The 22,653-nt window shown below is 41.5% G+C and overlaps 1 protein-coding gene across 2 annotated transcripts in view; it reads left to right on the top strand.

Annotated features, from left to right (window-relative positions):
- The first annotated feature begins 4,835 nt into the window (after positions 1-4,835).
- LGR5 (leucine rich repeat containing G protein-coupled receptor 5) overlaps positions 4,836-22,653 on the top strand; it is a 120,812-nt gene continuing 102,994 nt past the window's right edge. For both annotated transcript variants that reach the window (XM_060306524.1, XM_030866275.2), the window contains exon 1: positions 4,836-5,047. In XM_060306524.1, the coding sequence (XP_060162507.1) occupies positions 4,836-5,047 (212 nt within the window). The remainder of the gene's footprint in view (positions 5,048-22,653) is intronic.

Here is a 22,653-nt window from a genome sequence, read left to right as displayed (position 1 = left end):
AGAATTAATAATATCATGTACCACTGTCCTTTCTTTTAGCGTGTTGTGAACATGTGGATATATTTAAAGGTTTCCTTTGTGTTGGATAATATCAAAGACAGATCCGATTGATATTACATAATAAGCTATTTCAAAGTAATGAATTAGCTGAACTAATGCTTTCTTGCTAAAAAAATAATTCTGAAAGAAAATAGATCTTTATTCTTAAATCCTCCTCCTTTCTCAATTAATTAGACTTTGTTGGTAAAAGGAAGTTAAGAAATTCAGCATAAGCCTGATTATATCATGAATGTAAAATGAGCAGGGCAAATAATGGGCTCTATACTCTTTCAAACAAGTTAAATAAGTCCGTAATAGCCCACCAGTTGTGTAAACACTATTTCACTATACTTGTAAAAGAACTATTGACTTACCTGTTAACTTAAATTATCCTGGCATGCTTCAACTAAGCTTATTAGTAATTCATGCGGTGTACACAAATGTTTTTAGTTGTGGACTTTTAGCAAAGATTAAAGAATTAGGAAAGCATCCGTTTAGCAAGCCCAGAAACACAAACTATACAAACTGTTCTTTACCAGAACTGATTTTAGGAACTTGCAAAGAGTCTAAGAAGTAAAAAGGGATTTCAGTCCTGGCGTGAGATATTCCCATTAACAGTCAGCTCATTAACAGGCAGATACCTTCCAAAACCATAAATAATATGAACATCTCACCCAGACATAATACCAAATGAATCTACTTTAGCCTACTAACCTTACTATCACATGTAAGGGGTGGAGTCGTTTTTCTCTGACATCTCACTGCTATGTATTCCTGTGGGTAACTGGTTGTCGAAAGAAACTAGAAATATATATATTTAAGGGGGAAAATGTTGAATATATACTTGTCCTTTCTGTCACAGGAAAAAACCACCATTCTCTGCTCCAAATGGTTCCACTGCAGTCCAGAAAGACTACACTTTTATTTTTCTTTACCAAAATATGTGAATTTCTTTCTCAATAAAACAATAGCAAACCCAAGACACTATTCAGTTTAACCCTCTGTATGTCTAGAATTCCCAAGGGATTTGGGAAAGGGTAAAGAACTTAAAGTCAAAAGACTCAGGTTAGAATTTGGTTGCATCACTGACTTGTTAGTCACCATTAGGAAAATGACTTCCATTTCTTATCCTTAAATTTGGGGTAAGAATAATGCTGACTTCATAAGGTTGGTATGAGGTGAGGACTGAGTGGGAACATGTAAATGTATAAAGAGCTGAGTCAATGCTTATGGTCCTTATCATGCAATTTGATAACTTGATCTTATAAATTAAATGTTATTTGCCATAAAACAGAGAGACCACTACTCAGAGCCCTTACTAGAGCTTGCTTTCTTTTCTTTTCTTTTTTTCTTTGTAGTACACAAGGAATCTGGTTTGCTGTATTTTCTTCTTTATTAGCTAAGATAAAGTAATTAACATATATGCATTCAGACAATAAAATCACTATTAGAAGAACCATTCTTATTTTCAACCCATATGATTTTCTATGTTTTAAGGTCTACACGACCTTGAATTTCATCAGGTCTCACTCACGTATTCATGCTTCCTGGACTTGCAGGTTTTTCCTGAGCATCTTTGATTGCAAGTGATCACAGATAAATCCTTCCTCATTACCTGAAGCAACAAGACAAAACAAAATTGATTGGTTCACCCAGTTGGGAAGTGATGGAGTAGAAACAGCTTTAGATCCAGATGTTTAAAAGAGGACCTTAGGATTTTGCTTTTCTCCTCACTAATGCTTATGTTCAGTTCCTGGTGAGCTCTCTCCACAAGGGAGAATGACAGCTCCCTTGAGCTCCAGGCTTCCTTGTCCTTAGAACTCATGAAGCCAGAAAACAGCCTCTCACCCCAGAGTAAATGACAATCCCCCAGATGGATTCCGATCGCTCTGCTTCGGTTATATACTTACCCCAGGGGCAGGAAAGTGGGGCTACATGATTGACAGCTCTACCAGAATCACCTAAGGTTTGGGAGGTAGTTTCCCAAAGGAAAAGTGTGGAGTGCTCTTACCAAAAAGAAAGAGGAGAAATGTTGGGCATGTGAAAAATAAACAAATAAATAAGTAACAGATGTTCATTACACCTGGCTTCATCCAGCATAGCTGTCTTTCTTCCTTGTAATTGAATCAGAAATCCCTCTGCTTTACATGAATTTGTGAACAAGCTTCAATTCCTGAACAGAAGAGGAAAGGCACTAACACAGGTTGAAAATTTACTCTGCTCTAAGGCAAGTTCCAGAGATTTTCACATTTAGAACTACCTAGGTAAATAATAATCCTCCTTTACAGAGACTTAGACAGGCTCATTCTGTGCTTCTGATCAAATGCCTAAAACTGTCAGAACCTAGATTCAAATCCAGTTCTGCCTGATTCATTCCACAACCAAAGTGCCTTGCTCTTTCTGGAACCCTGAAATCATAGAAACTGTTGACAAAAGCCCTCAGTAAGATGATGGACACAACCATATCTGGATGCCTGTGTTGATAAATCAGTCAGTCAATAAATATTTGTTAAGTGTCCACTACCATGAGTCCATTGTATGAGTCCTACAGGTAAAGACAAGTGGCCTACTCCCTGTCTCCAAAGCTATCACAATAAAGTTGGGAAAACAAAACAGATCAGCATTCAAGAAAACTTTAGGGCTCAATTATGTGGTATTTATAACATACACTTTCATTGAGATTCCTGGGATTCCTGTGCAGAGTCTGCTCCTCTTAGATTGCAAGCTCCATGAAGAGAGGTAACTTGCCTCCCTAGGTCATTGCTGTATCATGATTGTAGCTATTCTACAAAGATTTGTTGCTTGATGATTAATTAGACTATAGTTACAGGAGGTTTTACAGAAAGAGTAAGTCTTGAACTGCTTACTTACAAAATAAGTAATCTGGGGATAGGTTTTTTAAAAAAAGGGTAGGAAAATAGGTAATCAGTAGGCATTCTATAAATGTGGAAGGAATGGCTGGGAGAAGCAAGAATAACGTGAGAATAAGCAAAGGGATGGTAGCGGACGCGATGTGCAAAGGGGCAAGTGAAGGACCAGGACAGAATTAGGCACTGCACTGATATCCAGAAATCAGGGTTAACTCACAGTTTTCAGCAGCCACTGTCAAATTTTCCAAAATCTCTGGGCTGCAGGATCTTTATTTGCAAAATGAAGAGAATGGAGTATATAAAGCTTAGCCACTTTCTCCTTCCATCCAGTCCAAAGAATCACAAGCTTGCTAATGATGGGATTCACCATAGAAAGGAGCATGTTCAGAATACTGATTTAGGTCCAGGAATCTATATATTTTTTCAAGTTCCACAGGTGGTTAGCCAGCTTTGGGGATCACTTCTTAAATGAAGGAAAGTAAATACACGCGAAGAAAAAAATCTTCCCAACTGTAAACTTCAGAAATTTATATGGGAAACTCAGCAGGATGGAAGAAGATTAAGAGAGGCCTTAAAAGCCATAAGGGTTCTCCACCTTCATGAAGCAAGGAGACATTGTGCCTGGAGTGAAAACTGTACATTTTTGTGAGTTGAAGTGGCAGGCTTGGGCCTTAACTTCTTTCAGCCACTCACTCAGGTCTGCAGACGTCGACTGGCTCCTCACCGAGGCCTTTTCTCCAAGAAAGCCCTGAGTCCTTTTCCTCCTTTCCCCTGCGGGTTCCCTGCAGGACACTTTTGAAGAGTGTGAGAACACGCATTTTGCACTGGCAATGGTTCTCACACCTGGGTGGGACTGCACTTACTTAGAAAACCCTGGGACACTTAGGATGAAAAGGCCGCCGAACAAAAGCAAACACCTATCTATCTGTCTGTCCCGCATTGCTTTACTAAAGGTGACTGACTTCCAGAGGATCCTAAATCACTTAAAAAAAAACAGTCCCTTCGACTTCTTACCCCGTGGATTAGACAGAATTGGAGTGCTTGCTCACAAGCTGTATTTACTTAGCGATTAGCCCAGCGTTTCGATTTTAGGGCAAAAGCGAGCCAGACAGGGCGGCTTGAGGTAAGGATCAAAAAGGCCACCCATCCTTCGCCTGGGGACGCCTGCCTCCTTACCCTGTTAGTGTAACTGTTTTTCTGGATTGAATTGTAGTCTTTTTTTTTTTTTTTAAGCACTCCATGTAGTCCCTCCATTATTTGAAGTGTTCTTAGAGGAAGCGTGCCGCATCCCTCGGCCCCTGCGCGTCTGTCTGCGTCCGTCTGAAGCAGGTCCCTTTCGGCTCTCTGATCTGGGTCGCCAGGACGCGGGAGGGAGTGGGGGTGGGGATGGGGGTCCCCTGCCCCTCCTGAGGTGCTGAGCGCCGGAATCCGCGCCCCGGAGGCAAAGCTCGAGCGCTGAGAACTCGCCTGCACCTCGCGCCGCCAGCCGCCTCCAAGCCGCGGAGTCGGGAAAAGAGGGAGGGGGTCGGAGGAGGGAAAGTGGAGCCAGGCGGGGGGTGCCTGGGAAGCCGGGCTGCGCTGACGTCACTGGGCGCGCGATTCGGGCTGGAGCGCTTTAAAAAACGAGCGTGCGAGCGGAGATGCTGCTCCACACCGAGCAGGCCGCCTGCAGCAGCAGCGCGCACGGCCCCCGCAGCGGCTGCAGCCAGGGCGCTCCCGAGGCCCGCGTGGCGGCAGGGGCACGGCTGGGCCCCGCAGCGCTTCTCCTCGGCGCCCCCGCCGGGGGCCAGGAGCGCTGCGCCCCGCGCTGTAGGCGCCCGCGGAGCCGCAGAAGCCCGCCGAGCTGCGCCTGGCGCGCCACCGTCCGCCGCAAGCCCGACGCTGCCCTCCCGCCGCGCTCCGCTCGCGGCCCCCTGCCCGGGCACCATGGACACCTCCTCGGTCGGCTTGCTCCTGGCCTTGCCCGTCCTGCTCCAGCTGGCGGCCGGGGGCGGCTCGCCGAGGCCGGGCGCTCTGCTGCGGGGGTGCCCCGCGCACTGTCAGTGCGAGCCGGACGGCAGGATGCTACTCAGGGTGGACTGCTCCGACCTGGGGCTTTCGGAGCTGCCCTCCAACCTCAGTGTCTTCACCTCCTACCTGTAAGTGCGCCTCCACTCCGCTCCGGAAAGGGGACAGAGGGAGGAAAGGAGGCGGGCCCTAGGCCAGGCTGGGGGCTCCTCGGCTCCCGCCTGCTCTGGAGGGGGCGGGCGAGTTTGCAAAGGGCGTCTTGGCCAGGCGTGTTTGGGCCCCTGGGAAATGCACGTGTCTCGGGCTAGCACGCCCGCACTTTCTGGGCCCGCAGAGAAGCGTCTTCAAGTGCAACCCGGGAAAGCGCTAGTGCGCTGCAGCTTTGCGGTCCAGCTCTAGGCAGGTCGCCGCGCGAATTCCTCCGACTGGAGGCATTTGCCTGCAGTGTGGGCATTTGTGCCCCTGAGCCTGGAACCCAAGGGCAGGCTTCCCAGTTGGTCCCTGCCCCAACCTCCCCTCCTTGTCCTGTCGCGTTCCACGAAGAGATGGGCTGTAAAAATTTCCCCAAAGGAGAACTCCAACTCGTCCAGCTCCAAAGGAATTTACTCTGCATCTCTTGCACAGTCGCGTGATGTAACCTTTTTCTTTTCTTTTCTTTTCTTTTTCTTTCTCTCCCACCGCCCCCCCCTTTTTTTTAAATGAAGTGATTATAATGTGGCAACCACAAACCCGATAAGAGCTGCCAGAACGTTATCTTTACCTTTGGCTGCCCGAGCCGCCCTTTGAAGTGCCCGCGGCCACGGTGTAATCTTTAACCATCTCCTCCTCCGGGGGAGGAAAGGGAAGTGGGCTGAAGGCGGCGGGGCGGGTAAACAGCGGCGCAGACACCCAAGTGGAGACCTGAAGCTCTCTGTCATCCCTCGGGGATCCTCCCAGCCCGTCGTCCCCCCGCCACAGACTCCAAACCCCAACTACGGAGACGAGGCAGCGGCTCATTTCATAATCTGGTCTCTGGAAAATCCAGGCCCGGAGGGTAACAGGTGGTCGGGTGGATGTGGTGACCCAGGAGGAACCCGATTCTTGGGAACCAAGGCGACAACTCTCCATCGCCCTGTGGAGAGTTTGGGGCTCGCTTCCTTCGCGCAGAGAGACCAGGGGTCGGGACCACTCGGGAAAAGGGGCACTCGTGGCCACAAGGTTACACGTTTAGGTTTGAACTCGAGGCACTGCGGTGAGCCCACCCCAAACCCTGGCAATCCCAGTTTCGGCTTCTCTGATGTACCTTGGCAGGAGTGAGTTGGGATGTTTGTGAACTCGGTCTTTCCTCTGTTTAGTTGTTTTCTGGAGGGAAGAAACATGAAGAGGCTTGCACAACGCTTTACACTAGATAGTGATTCTTTTTCTAGAGACAGAGTGAGGAAGGAAAAAAAAACATTCTTTTTTACTTGCTTTGATTTTGCGTTGAAAGGGAGGGATTATCCTGCTAGATTTTAGTGTTAGTAGACGGCAGTCCCTTCCTCACCTACCATAAAACTATTTTGGCTGCTTTCCCTATCTGAAAAGTTTATAAACTTACTCTATTTCCCCACCAGGTTTCCCTTCAGTGGCACTTAATTGCATGGTGTAGTGATATTTTTACAGTGATGGAAATCTGCTCGCCTAAGTGATCATTCTCTAAGAATTCACATTTCCTCCTCCTAAACAACTATCTGTACTATGAAATGTCTGTACTATTCATCTCCAGTCTCTGGGTTTAACTGCTAAACTCAGTGTTTCAAGAATCACATATTCTCCTGTATCGTGAATTTCTGAGAGCAGATGGCAGTTGCACTGAAGAGCCTAGAACTATTCTTCCCTATCACCCTGAAGAAACTGGCCATACACGAGGGAGTTGTGCATTCCCCCCAATCATTTACCTATTTAAATAATACACTTGTTAGAAAACTTGTTTAAGGATACAGAAAATAAATGTCATGACTTTTTTTCTCTCACTCATTTGTTAGGCTTCTGTTACTAAAAGTTGGTGTAAGAAAATACTGCTTCAAATCATTTCCCACATACCTCAAATGCAGTTAACTGCATCCTCCATGTGCTGGGGAGATCTGACTGCCACTGTTCCCTATCTATCATTATGGATAACCCCTTGGAGTTAAGATACCATTAGGAAGTTAATTGTCAGCTTTTTCTCGTGCTATTTGATGACAGCCTGTATCCTGGCCTAAGGGGAAATGTTCTCATTGTCATATAAAATATTAAACTCAGAGTGTCTGTGGAAAGTGTCACAGTGAAATGTCAAATACTTGCATCTAATGGTTAACATTTCAGGGAATATGAGTGCTAAGTGTAGAAATCAGTCCTGAAGTAAATAACCAAACTGATGTTCTTCGTGATGGGCAATTTCAGAATTGGTCTCCTTATAGAGTACAAAATGCCAGAGGCCATCGGATGCCCTGCCTTGGTGGGTTGAAGGGTTTGAGGTTGGGGGGTTTGTTTTGACAACCTCAGGAACTCTGTGCCGACATTAAGGGTAGATGGTGCCCTCTTTTGGTTACACCTAGAATTAAGTGACCATTTCTCCTTCACTTGTGCACTCACAACCTGAAAGAGAAATCTTTATTTACTCATATTCAAATAAATAAGCATGTGCTTTACTGGTTGTATTATTTTAAGAGATAACTTCATTTTGCTCTTAAATGGGAACACGAAGTTATAGACCCGCTCCGCTGGGGCCCAGTGGTAATTAAGCTTTGATGAGAAAGTTGCAGTGTGCGAAGACTGATGTGGGTGAAAGACCAGACTACTACCTTTTATTGTTTGTAATAAGTTACCACCATTTCTTTGAGTGAAAATGTTATCTCTTAATCTTCCTCCTCTCCCCAGAAAAGAACAAGCATTTCATTTTCTTCAGACTGATGGTAGCAACTTCCAGCTGTACACGTTTGGCAAATACATCTGCCACAATCTGGTAACGGGCTAGTCCAACTCGTAGGTAAAGAAAGTTTCTTCAGTCTCTTCATAGAAGGTTAGAGCTGTTTATGTACAGCTTTAGAATCTTTCTTCCCCAGAAAAGCTAAGTCTTAAGCCAGTCCAAACATTAACTCTCTTTTCTTACTGAACTGCATTCTCCAGTGGATCTGTAATTGGACCACTGAACATGCGTGGTATAAACACTGGAAATTTTCAATCTTAATCTCTCTCTCTCTCTCTCTCTCTCTCTCTCTGTTTCTGTCTTCCAGTGATTATGGGCTCTGATTTTACAACAGGGGCTAATAAAGCTCACTCAGCAGAAAACAAGGAACACACCAAGGTTAAGACATAAAAGCAGACAATAATTATTTCCAACGTTTAGTGCATCTCAACCTAGCAGTAGTGATCTGTCAGAAAGAAAGTAGTGCTAGCATCTAATCTTACTATAGGTAAGTTATTTTAATGCATCAAATGTGGACATTTTTGCTAATAAGGTCTTAAAAGTAAGCTCCCTATACTACTTTGATGTATCTTTCATCCAGTTACTGTGGCATCCAAATAGAAAACTAAATCCTAATGAATATCTTACTATAGTAAATATACTTTTCTTTATTGATCTAGAACAGCCATTTTATTTTTAAACGAAAACTGAGTTTTTCCCTGCTATTGCTTAAAGACATGAACATTTCATCCACAGGCAAATTTATGTCACATAAACTAAAGGAACCAAGAGAAAGATTTTTTTTTATGTAGTTTGGTTACTTTTCCATATGTAACTTTGTAACAAAATTTAATTTTACACGTAATTGGTAAAACTAGTTTTAATTTAAAAAAACCAATCAAAAATCTCAATTATAACTAATTAAGGATGCCCTGGTGTCATACATGTGTTCTAAGCACTTAAGATACGGTTTCAAAATTAAAGAAACTTTTCAGACTCTTCCTTGAAAATTATTTAATATATTTCTACTTCTCTTCAAGCAAAGAAAATTATTTTAAATGAAGGAAAATTTTGTACTTTAGAGATGGTTACAAAAGCCTTAATTGTTACAACAGTTTAGGTCAGTTGCAAAATTCATAGTTTGCTCTACAACCTACGTGCAAAATTCGTTAAAAACATAATAATATCAGTGACTTTTCTGCGTTTTAATGAAGTTCTTTCTTTTTCTTCAGGATGCCCGGGTTTTCTTAGTAGTGTTTTTGTTATGGGGGCAATTATTGAAACTAAGTGACTGAGTTAGTCTGAGTGATTTCTTTTTTAAGTAGTGGCTCTGATTCAAACAATTTTGTGGTGTAGATTTAGAATAAATATTTTACTGAATATGTTCAACATGTGCATGGCAGAGTTTTTGTGACAATAATGAATTTTTACATACAGTAAGCATGATCCTCAACCAGATCTTCGATCTTTTTTCCCGTTACACATTTGCTTCGAAGTAAAGGCAGAGTTCTGATCTGCAACGAAAGGTGGCAGTCACAAATGAGTTAGAAGATTGGAATAAAAAAATAACCTTTGTAATTAAATAAAATTATACTTTAATAATGAAACCATTCCCACTTGGATGTGCTTTAAAAGTTTCAGAAACACAAAACTAGTCTATAATTTCTCAAAGTTTTTAACTGAACTGTTTGTTTTTAATTTCCAAAACATGTAACTGTCAAAAGCATAGACATAATAACCAAGTAAACAATTAACTATCATAAAATTAGAGACATTGCGGAATATTTATAGTTTTACAACTGATACCTAATATCTACTTACCTTAATAAAGCATTTTATATATTTCTTCTATTGAATGTATACATTTAAGTCATTTTAGCTATAAATTTAAGTATGTTTCCAATTAAACCAAATCATATGCCATAACATAGAAATGAAAAACAGTAGTGAGTGCTGCACTGAGCAATTTTGTGAAGTAATTCTTTTGGTTTTGTTCAGTTATTTATATAAATTTAGAATAATGCTAAATGGCACATTTCCTTGTAAACACCCACAAGTGGATATTTCTGGTAAATTGAATTCTTCATGAGAAGGCAAATTCCTTCCTATGAGATTCAACCTCCTCACTCCTGGGGCAGTGTTTTCCTTTATACAGTCTCATTTTGTAGTAGAAAAATGAATCAGACTGGCGTTAGAGCCACCACTGATATATTACTTACCAAGCTGATAATTTAGTCCTATTGCCATTTTTGATGTACTGTAGGATTTCATTTGTTAAACTACCCATGAGTTCCAACCTACTACAACTCTTTTATTCCCAGATCTGTCAGCTTCGATATACAGTTTTATTCAGTCATTATAGACGCCAACTACATGCTCAGTTTCACCCATGGAACTCCTTAGCTCTGGGAAAAGGAGACATTGCATAGGCTGTGTGGTGGAATTTTTTATAAAAATTTTCATAATTCAAAATTAATTTGGTTCTCCATAGGTGACATGGTAGGAAACAGGCTCATTCTTGAAATCTCTGGCATTTTCTCCCACCTCTTCAAGTTAATTTTTTTTTTTTTTACACTGATTGAGCCCAGTGGAAATGCCTTATTTGAAAGTGGTAGGTAGAAGAACGTTGATCATTTGATTTCACAATATGGAATAATGTTATCTAGTAGTAATGCTAAAAGACTGTTAACAGGGTGTTCAAATTAGTAGGTTAACTTTTTTTTTCCTTTTTTTAATTAAAAAATCTTTACTTTTAATTGAGATATAATTGATGTATAACATTAGTGTCAGGTGTACACATAAAGATACAATATTTGTATCGAAAATGATAGCCACGATAAGTCTAGTTAACATCCATTAACCACACATTGGGTTAACTATTTTTAAAATGCTTCGTAAGCAGGAGTACTTCCTCATACCCTCATTCTCAGTGTTTAAATCTGGGATTGGAAAAGCTGGAATTTACTTTAAAAGTATGCAAAAGAACCAACCATTGTCCATGAAACCATATTCCTTAAAATTAGATGGAATAATTCTCCGGGAGGTAATGATGGGCTGTCTTTCCTTCAGGGTTTATCTTCCTCACTAGACTGTGAGCTCCGCCAGGCTAGGAAATTTTCTACTTTATTTCCCAAGTGCCCACACCAGTGCCTGGCACAGAAGAGATGTTCAGTAAATACTTGTAATGTTGAATTGAATAGAATTGGCTGAACCAGCTGCTGAAATCCCAGTGGCTAAAAGAGCCCAGAGAAAGACAGATGAGAACTACTCGTCTGCAAGTAAGAGAACAACACAAGGCTACTGGTATCCCACAATTATGGCTCAGCCCCATTGGAAATACAATTAAATTGTATTTTGCTTAAATGATGCCGTGACTTGTTTAACAAACACACCAGAATTTACATGTCTAAATTACTTTATTATTGTAATGACACTAATTATAACAGCTGACGTTTATACTGTTCTTCCTGAGTGCCAGGCATTATGCTGCTACTTTACTCAATCCCACATCCCACAACAACCTTTTGACACAGGTACTATTATCATCCCTATCTTGGGGGGCCCGTTAGCTTATTGCAAGGCTATTTCCATTGCTCAAAATGTTTGGGGGGCCTCTTTGAAATTATCTTCAGGGCCAGTTTACCAGAAACACAAGAAAACCAGCCTTCTAATGTTTAGCTATGCCTCATAGTAATTGTAATTGGTGCTGAAATACTTCTTCTTAGGAACACAGTTTATGAAGCTCTAATACCACAAATATTTCTTCAAGGAATCCTGGGAAATGCAGTTTTTAGTTTTCAGTAAAATGAGAATAATATTATATAGCTTAGGGCCAATCTGTTAAGTTTAGTAGAGTTAAGTTTAAGTTTACCTTTTCATATATCCATTTTCTTACTACCACAAAAACGATTTCTCTTGTCTCCAAGTCGAAGATAAATTGTGGTAGTGCCCAAGTATTATAAAGAGTGATCAGCTGACTAATAACTTCCAAGTTAAAAATGAAACTTCTTTTTTCTTCTATGACCAGATCTATGTGTCAAATAAAGTAGCTGAATTCTTTGGGACTATTTGTCAATTCAGAGAGACATGAACCTTCTTAATAGGCCAATTTTATTTAAGTTTGTATTTACCTTTAAAACTGATGAGATAAGATGAAGTGACACATCATTTATTTGATTGAGAATGGAGAATTATTTCAAAGTTTTATCTACTTATCGATCACTCTGTAAGCTCTGCACAGTTTAACAATTAAGCCAGTGATACAGACGTCTGTGTAAATAAGAAATCTGGATAAGTCAGAGAAAAGTCCCTTCCTTCAAACAAAGAAGAACTTTTCCTGAACTATCCATTTAGTTTCTTCAGTCCTTCAGTTCATTTGCTGCTGTAAACCTATGTGTTAATCATTTATTGTATTACAAAGTCAACATGAAAAATCAATAGCCGACCAATTAATTATAAAGCATATTCAATGTAAAGAACACCTCCTCAAGGAAGAACTGATGTTTAGAAAATTTAGGTTACATTGGGATATAATCTCTAAAAGCTCTTGCAACAGTACACTCAACTGTAGTTTTCTGTGAACATTAATCACTTAAAATTATAGCAGATACAAACTATTCAGTACTATATATAAAATAGATAAACAACAAGGTCCTACTGTATAGCACAGGGAATTATATTCAGTATCTTGTAATAAACCATAATGGAAAAGAATATGAAAAGGAATATATATGTAAAAAAATTATTCAGCAATCCCTAACTTTCAGTGTCTCATTTTTAACATATGCACATTTTTTCCATGTTCATTTTGCCCTTCTTGGCTTCAGAAGGAGTTTGATTTCATCTCCTAACGAAGACTGTGATGGTCAAGGGGAAAGAAAGCCATCTCTCATGCACACATTAACACACACACAGCAACACACCAATAAGAAACAGTTTCCTTTGTGCCACTTGCTCGGTGGAAATGATACATAACATTGACATGGCATGGCAGTGGAGAGCCAACCCTTTTAAGGGGAGACACCGAGGAACTGGCTGTGAAGGCACCTTCAGTTAGCTTCAGAAGCTGCAATGCAGAAGACAATTGCTCTGGCAATGGGAGCCCAACTCCAGCTGGGAACGCGTGCACCGAGCTGACCTTCCTCGTCAGCCTGCCAGCTGAGATTAAGCTTTCCTCAAGTGGTCCCTTGTTAGCCCAAACTTTTCCCCATTGTTGCTCATCTTTCACAACTGGAAGCCAAGTGTTTCAAACTGTTACTCAATTTGGCAGCCAAATTCCTTTATTTCCTCCTTCCACCTCCTTTTCTGCCTCTCTCTCTCTGTCTCTCTGTCTGTCTGTCTGTCTGTCTCTCTCTCTCTCTCTCACACACACACACACACACACACACACAGTGATGACGAACCTTACATGCACGCCTTCCTTTCCAAAGTCCACACTAAGAAGAGAATCTAAGAATTTTTATGTTTTGCTAAAAAAACTAGTAAACACTCTTGTGCTCCTTTTTTTCTTGAAACCTTGATTAAGTAGAACAGGGACCTCTACAAAAGATGTCTCTTTGCAAAAATAACCTTCCTTTGATCAAAAAAGCCACAAAAGTGTACTTCTCGGGAAAGTAGAAAACCACACATGATCTCAAGTGGAAAAAATATAAAGAATTTGCTGATTTTTTAACCTTAGCACGTAACAAAGATATTATTTTAAAGTTGGTTGGTTAATGTGGGCTGTGTTAGAACTTTCATTGTGTTGTGTTTGGGTTTACCCAATGTTATTTTAATGAGTTTATTGGTTCGACACACAAAATACCACATGGCGCTTGAAGTTTTTAGGTTATAAATTTTCTTGTGAGGCACTTATTTGAAGGAACTCTGTTACATAATCAATTGGTCTTTAAATCTATCAGCACAAAAATAACCTTTCACTTTTTGTATACATATACGGTGAAGATTATTTGATTATAAAAATTTCCATGGAAGGAGCTACATTCCTTAATCGTCTATTATGTGTATATATTAAGATGTTCACAATAAACATTTATTTCACAATGTTTGTTGAATGAATCTACAGAATGAGTTTGGAGTCTTCTAGTAAAGACTGAAATAAGAAATCTTCCTCTTTATTTTCTCTTCATACTTCTTGTCCTGAAGGGACCCTTAGCAGACCTGCTTGCATTTAGCCATAGATGTACTCTATAATTAGTAGTGTTGTCTGCCCAATAGAGTAAAGCCTAGAAAAATATGGCATGAGAGATGGAAAGGGTATGTGGAAATCTGCCACCCAAGAAATAGCACAGGCAGAACAGAGAGACAGTGAGACCTCCGCTAGGCATTCAGCCCCGGTTGGTACATTTCTCCTGAGTCTGTCCTTATCCTTCTCCATCCCTCTCTTCCAGAGAGTATCAGAGGAGGACTGGAAGGATGCATTTTCCTTATCTCAGACACTCTACCTCCCAGGGCTTCAATCTACAAGACGAAGGGAAGTTTAGAAAGAAGAGTCTTGGGGATTAAAGTTATCAACTCTTAAACGCACTGAAATCGGGGTCTTTGATTTTAACTTGGGGAAGCCACCATCCCTGTGGTGGGAGACCTGAACTCACTGAAGCCCCCATCCCCCAGCAGCTGTTATTCTCCGGGGCTCAGTGCAGCGGAGTACAGGAGGAAGTTCAAGATCTTTTTTCATTGAGTCTTCAAGCTCGGCTAGCAAAAGGAAATCCTAGTTAAACCAGATTCTCCCAGGGTGTAAGCCTATCTCATTTGAAGATCTCAGAAGTTTTAGCAGCATGATTAACTGAGAGCAAGGATCCACCTTCCAACTTACAGCTGCTGGCTTGAGCATAAAGTCCACTGCCCCAGGGTCTTGTAATCCTGAGAAGTGTTAGGTGGATATGGTCTGGTCCTGAATGACTATTACCGAGTAATTTGAAGCCCCCTTTGCCTTAGCTGTAGAAACTCCTCAGAACATAGTTAATTGTATAATGGGAAGAGAAAGGCTAATTTTGGTAGATTTATGTTAATTACAGTAAAACCAATTCAGAGCTTGCACTAATAGCTAACTACATTTAGAGTAAGCTCTACTGTAAAGAACTAAAAGGATAATCTTTTATCCACAAATTACCAGAATGACTAAGCTGTATACCTAAGGTCACGTTACACAGTGCAAAACTGAAATTTAATCATGATTGCTAGAGCATTACCCTAATTGTGCAAATAAGTGGAATTAAAATCACTTAGATGGGTTGCAGAGGTTTTTGATGAGTCAAAAGCTATGTCTACCCATAGGCTTTAGAATAGAAAAAACCTTGGAGATGACCTAATCCAACACCTTCATTTTCACAGATGATGAAATTCATGCTTAATAAGAGGTAAACAACATACCCAAAAATCACATAACTGACAAGGATGGAATTGGAACCCAAGTCTCCCAAAACCCCCGGTTGAATGCTCCTTCTTTCCACCTTTTCGCTCCAATGCCAGATACTCAAGTGAATTCTAAAACTCCCAGTTACTTTTCTAGATGTTACCAAGTATCCTGTTGCTTATGCATATTATATGTTCATATCTAGGTATGTGCCTGAATCTCAACCTGATAAGATTTTGGCCCACTGTAGATACAGATAAAGTGTCTCTGTTATCACCTAAAAAATCCGTAAGGCAGAAAGAAGCAATCAGATTTCGTTTGAGGAATAAATAACTCCCCAAATTTCAGTTCATAGTCTTTAAACATGTCTTTACTGTAACTTAAACTTCACTTGGGACTTTAATTTGACCAAATTCAGGTAGCCTTCTTGTCTCTTGTATCTGTTCCCTTTCTCCCCTAGCACTGAAATTGCATTAATTCTGGCTCTCCTCCCTTTTTGCCTGGATAACTGTGGCAGTCTCCTATCTTGGTTTGCATAGACCCCCAAGACACACACACTCCCTGCCACCCCACGAGTTTGTCCAAGATGAAATTCTGCTCACGTCTCCCATACATTCAATCCTTCAGTGGTTTCCTGTGGCTTTCACGGTAGAGTTTAACTCCTTAGTTTAACCCACAAAATCAACTTGTCTTGCCTCATCCCCCACTCACAAACCCTGTTGCCAGTCCCCCCCCCAACCCCCCACGTTCTCTCCTCTCCAGCCATATCAAACCACATCCTGCAGTTTCCATGTCTCAGGCCTCCCCAGGTGTTCACATGTGTTGGTCTCTGCTTGGAATGCCTTTCTTCTTTTTCATCTTTCCAACTTCTATGAGTCTTTCCATACTCAGTTCAAACATCACCTCCTCCAGAAAGCTTTCTGTGACCCACCATTTTCGAAACCTGTCTGATGCTCCCACATCGTCCTGAGCTCAGGCTGTCCCAGCACTCACCACCTGTGATCACCATACTTGATCTGCTTGTCTGTTTTCACTACTGGACTCTATACTCCCCTTGAATTGTAGATTTTCTTGAACCAAAGAAGAAAGGAGTCTCACTGGATTAGAACACAGAATCCCTAGGTACCAATCATGGTTTTCATTTTCTGTACTTTATGATGCTTTGCTATCTTGGGGCCTTGCTTACCCAGGAGGGACTGCCTCGCCCAGGGCTATCCCTGGAGATAGCAGCGACTCCCCCTGCAAGTGCGCCTTTCATGTGCAAACCAAGCAACCCAAAGCCCACACCCCCAACCTCCTTCTTTATCAGGCTCTTGCAGGACTCTTACACACTAGGTCAATATTTCCTGCCCTAATCACCCCAGGGCCAGGTACCAGATAACTCAGGGCAACACCTACACCCTGAGCCTGATGACATTATTCAAACTAGCCAATTCTAAATCTGCCTGTCCCACCCATTCCTTCCCACGGAAACCACAGTAAAGGCTCCTGCCCCTGCTTTCTTCCCTCTCCTTCTTCTACCCACCGTGTGGTCCTGCATGGCCGATGTGCCCCCCTGCTCTTGGCAACTGTGAATGACAAACCGCCTTTTCAGTAGCAGTCATCTTGTGCTCTATAGGCAATACTCTACCTGAATAACTTTAACACCTACATCTTCAAACACCCTTTGCCCCTGCATGCCTGGGCCTGGGCAACTTCAAAAGCCGTTACGGCCGGGGCACACCTAAGGGACAGTCAACACCATTTTCCCTCTCTAGGGGACACTCTCTGTTCCCCTAAACTCTACGTAAGGCTCGCACATCATCCACGCCTAAGATACAAGGTGCCGCCAAACGTATAACAGAGAGTGAGATAAGCTGATTGACTCTCCGGGATAATCTTATAATGTGGTGACCAAGAGGCCCTTCCCTCTGAACTTGGCGGACTGCATTCTTTGTAAACTCCCAAAACAGAAAAAAAAAAAAATCAAAAAGTGCTTTTTAACAGTTTTATCCCTAATTTCTCATTTGAGTCTCATAAAGTAGTTATGAGTACCCCTACTTTCTTTTCACAAAGCTCACAGCCCTGTCTTGAATAACCTTAGCAGGTTATTCTGCATCTCGGTTTTCTCATCAGTAAAATGGCCATAATAATGACATTTACCTCGCTGGATTGTTGTGAAGATTGGTAAGATAACGTATGTAAAGAACTTTGCGTAGTACCTCATATGTGGAGCATGCATGAAATGTTAAATGTTATTGGTTTTGTCGGCCACGGTGTTACAGTCGTTATAACACTAAACCCATGTTTTTCAAATACACAGTGTTGCCTCTTGTTGTTATCCCCCCAAAATAGTTAAATCAATTGCCCTAAAGTTTTACAAGTGTAAATGCAATTTTCATTAAACAAGATTTTTTAATGTTAAAAATGAGAGGAGAACAAGATGCCTACTGGGTACAAGAGTAGGGGAAGGAAGAAGGGGAAGTTTGAAGTGCGTAAGGCATCACCCAGTACCTGTTCAAGGAAAGTAAAATTTAGCCTTCATCTCTGATCCTCGGTACCAAACAGATAAAAGATTCTGTGTATTGAATGAAGTTCCACATTTTCAGGTGTGTGTATAGCGTTGGGTAGACACTGCACGAATCTCCAGGGTGGCTGACACTGAGTGAAGCCTTTGTCACAGATTGTGGGCTGGTGGCCCAATGTTAGGAGTACAGTCCTCAGACGTGATTTCATGAATGGCCCACAATTTGTGGTCCTGGGCTTGAATTGCTTTTATCCTCTCATTTTTCACCTTAACCATCCCCACGATTTTTCCTGAGTATGTGGGGTAAATTCAGCTTGGTAACCTCTTGGGCTCTTAGAAGCTTCCGTCCCAGCAGTTGACTTGCTATAGCAGCAGGCGAGAAATGATGGATTTAGGGGGACTAAGAGGGAGATAGGGAACCCAACCTTTCCTCAGAGCCAAAGATGCACTCAGGGAAAAAAAACAAAATTTCAGCAAAATAAAAATGTGGGGCTTCCCTGGTGGCGCAGTGGTTGGGAGTCCGCCTGCCGATGCAGGGGACACGGGTCCGTGCCCCGGTCCAGGAGGATCCCACATGCCGCGGAGCGGCTGGGCCCGTGAGCCATGGCCGCTGAGCCTGCGCATCCGGAGCCTGTGGGAGAGGCCACAACACTGAGAGGCCCGCGTACCACACACACACACAAAAAATGTGTTTTCTTTTTATATTAACAACTGAAAAAATAATTATACTCTAAGGAAAAAAACTGATTTAAGGAATAGGCTTATGTCTATCTGAAAATACATTCAAAAGAGTTGAACTTTCATGAGGAATTTCAGTAGCTGTTTTCAGTAAATAAGCAGTTCTATGCAATTACTGGAAGGATGTTTGCAGTCAGTGATGACAACGAGGCTAAAATTATTTCCTGGGGAATCATAGATACCAGTGACTTGAATCTGGGATTGGGGGCGGGATTCAAAGTTAAATAGGAGATCAGAGTACCACTCTGCTTATATTTAAGCACGAGGCCTCTGGAATTAGGTCCAGTGGACCCCCAGCAGAGAGGGGAGATGCATGGGTGGTTATTGGACTGGACAGTCTTTTAACTCTGCTGGATAAGCCCATGTCACCATCTCTACAGATTCTCGGCACCCCTCTGCAGGAGAAGCAAGCCACTTTACCCATGACCAACAGAATCAAGAGAGCAGGTCTGCAAAGGACAAGGGAAATCTCCCCCATAGGAACACTTTTCTCTCTTACTAAATGTGAAAAGATGATTCTGGAATTCTCAAGTGCCTACTGAATTACTAAAGTAGGAAGCTGATCTATTTTGAAGCCCTAAAGCCAGAATTAAAAGAAACTTTCAGACAGACATTATGTGTTATCCAGCACCACAGATTGGAGAAATGGGATCTATCAGCCTGGCTTTAGAAAGCAGTCTAAATAATCACTAAACCAAGGGGGATCAAAGGCAGCAAAAGTTGAACAACTTCAAATGAAGAGTCAGAAGGGTCTGTCTCTCAGGCAAAGCAAAGTTCTTTAGGTGGAAGGGGAGTAAGAGGAAAGTGACTCTCCCGAGGAGACTGTGACATATAAGGAAGGGATTTCAAAAGTGTCAAGAGACTCAAAGGTGAGGTGAACTGAAGGATCAGAAGAAGAGTGAGGCTATAGGACAAGCTGTCAAGTGTGGCACAGACCCTGGCTACTGTCTCTGCTGTGGGGTTGGCTCACCCAAAGGATGGAGTTCAGTCCTTCAAAGATCTACACACACACACACACACACACACACACACACAGGCACACACACAGGCACATCTCTGCATTTACACAATGGAAACTCCTTTTGGAAACAACCTCAACATCCCGAAATACATGTATCTACTCTATCCACAAGGCAACTGGCACACTGCTAAGAGTTGGGAAATCATTACTATTATGGTGCAGCAAAACCAAAGAACACCAAAACATGCAAAGGAGCAGTGCTCTAGATTAGAAGTCCAGATCCACGGTTCTCAAGCTTGTCAGCATCTCAGCTCCATGTGAGACCTAATGTGAACCATCTCCAGGACCAGATCACACACCAAACCAACTAAATCAGAACCTCTGGGGGAAGAAGCTAGGCATCAGAATGATTTTTCACTCCCCAAGGCAAATGCAATGTGCAGTCAAGTTTTGAGAACCCCTGAACTAGGTCTAGCTACCCCACTGATATCAGCCGATGCAGAGCCTCCCTGCCTGAATTTCACATCTGTAAAGTGAGAGAAGTGAGCACATGCTCCGAGATAGCTCCTAAATCGATCATTCTATGAGTCCATCAGCTTGACATGTGTGGGTATTGGCCTAGGGCAGGTGTGGCAGGATTGTAGAAAATGGGAGGTTTCCACACACCCACAGTCAAACCCATTTTGTGCGGCAGTTCTGGGAGCATTGTTTACCCTCCTGCAGTGAGCGTCACTTAAAATGACTTTATTTGTTTTACAGTTTAGAGGGCCTCTGTAGGTAGCCTCTGGAGCCCATTCATTTCATTAACATTAAATCAACAAGCAGACCTTCTTTCTGCCTCTCTCAAGCAGGATTAATGGATTTTGGCATGATTTGTGCATCTAGCAGCAAAACCTCGTGCTGAGAAAGCTAGCAGGCTTGACTAATTCCCAGCAGTGCTAACTTCATAAACTTACTTTAGGCTTTTAACTTTGACTGAAGATGAAAGGTAATGACTTCACGCTGTTACATTTGAATGCATGATACTCAAGATGCATTAAAGAAACGATACAAAATGACAAACTATTTGATAAATTAACATTATATATGTTTGCATGTGTGTGTATATGTATAAATATGTGGTTTATATGCTTATGAAAATACTCAATTTTGTGATGGAAAAAATGGATCCTCTAAAACACTGAGATTCACCTAATAAGTAATCATTACACTAGATATGGTATTGGCAGATGCGTATGTAAAGTGTAAGCATGAGAACCTATAGTCTGAATATTGTAAACACGCTAATAGGAGGCCCAGTGTTGCGGGAAGCTGTAACATGATGAACTGTTGAATATGAATAATTTTCTAAGAAGCAAAATGATTCTACTCTCTGAGACCAGTTAGCACCTATAAAGAATCCCCCATATGACCATGCTAGCCCTTTTTTCTTCCAGACAGTCTTAAATTAAATTCAAAATTCAGAGGAGTCTGCATGAAGAAGAGAGAGAAAAGGGAAAAATACAATATTTCCAGCCCATCTGACAAGACTGAATAAAAACCTTTTGATCAAAGGGTCTTAAGTACACTTTACTGGTGTGACAAACAACATTTTTATCCCTTTATTACATTTATTTTCTTCTGAAAACTGCAGTGACCAGGGTATGGTTTGTGAAAGAAAGCTGGCAGGGTTGTGTTCTTTGATTCCTAATTAACACCTTCAGTCTCAAAAGAGAACCAACAGAAATACCATAAAATGTTGCAGCTGCATTGTGATTCCGCTTGGTTGGTTTGCTAAAAGTCGGCTGGGCATTGGCAGCTGCAATAAAGAGAAAGCTCAATGGATGTTTTGTATTGTGCCCACTGAAGTGAAAGAAGGCAACCATTTTAATTTTCAAATGGGCAGCTGCAGAGGGAGGTTTAAATGGAGCTAAATACAAGATTTACTGTTAATTTATAGTAAATAAACAAAGAAAATAAAACCTAACTTTCAAGTTTTTACGGTCACGTAGAAATTTTAGTGAGAAATTATGAAGGACAATAATTTGGGAGCCCTTTAGCTACTGATTGGAGGAATTTGGCAGCAAGGAATCACATTCAGTATTAAAGTCAAAATAGGCTTTTGGAAAGAGCTGAGTAAGCCAAAGCTTTAGAAGTTGACATTTCCACTTTGAGAGGTAAAGGTCTATCTTTCCTGTCTTTGGTAATATAACTCCCTCATCCCACTTTATTGAAACCCTAAAATTCATTCAGATCAGAATTGAGTAAGATTCCCTACACACACAGCCCCACCTCACTTTTTTTAAGAGCATGGAGTTGAATTTTGCCTTGAGTAGGGGAATAAAGAAGGCATTTAACTCTGGTCAGATAAATCTCACTCACATTCAAAAATGCAATTAAGGAAATATGTAAATCTAGATGTTTCATCAAATGCTAGCTAAGGGGTGACTAGTTCTTTTCGAACACAATGACTGAACTAAAGAACTTTAGTGTGTGTGTAAGAACCATTGTCCAAGCTGCAGTCCCTGTTGGAAACAGAGTCCGGCCTGGCCGTGGGAAATACCTACATATTTGACACAGGCCTTATTTCTGAGAGAAAGGGGATGGGAGAGAAAGTATGGCGATTTTACTGTTGCATTCTAATCAGCCATGATCTGCCTAATTTGCTTTGATCAGGAAGATAAACTAATTTTTCTATGGGCTGGATAAAAGTAATTAGCAAGCCAAAGCTTTCATGTTATTTCAAAAGAGCTAAAGTAAAGAGGATCAGAAATTGTAATGGTGGGAGCTAAATACATCTTTTCGGCTCATCTGAGAGCATTGTTAGTTCAAAATAGAATACTGACACAGAAGAGGAGCTCCAGCTAAAGATAGTTTCCTGGGCTGCACAGCCATTGTAAATCCTGGGACCTACAATGCTATGTAACTAAATAGAATTACAAAGGGTGATTTATAATTGGTATCTGTCATATAGCCCTGTCCTTTTGTGGGGAGACCTTTACCTTCATGTGAAAAGGTATGATTATTGCCTCGTCCTAGAAACACTGTTGGTTTTTCCAAAAGCTCTGCATTTAAGTTGTTTAAGTGGTTGGAGTAGTTGGATGTGTTTTTTTGAATCCTGAAGCACGACTCCTCTAAAGCACACAGGCACAGCCAGCTTGGGATTCTACAATCTTAGATATACTAGAGTGAGATCTGAGATCAAACTGAAAAGGCTAATCAGGAACCTGACTCCCCAGATGCTTAAATTTCACAGGCTGGTTCACCGGTTTTTGTGCCAGTTACCAACTT

This window comes from Globicephala melas, chromosome 10 (genome assembly GCF_963455315.2).
Source record: "Globicephala melas chromosome 10, mGloMel1.2, whole genome shotgun sequence".
Classification (NCBI taxonomy): domain Eukaryota; kingdom Metazoa; phylum Chordata; class Mammalia; order Artiodactyla; family Delphinidae; genus Globicephala; species Globicephala melas.
The sequence above is the reverse complement of the archived record's forward strand: the minus strand, read 5'-3'. Positions and strand labels throughout refer to the sequence as shown.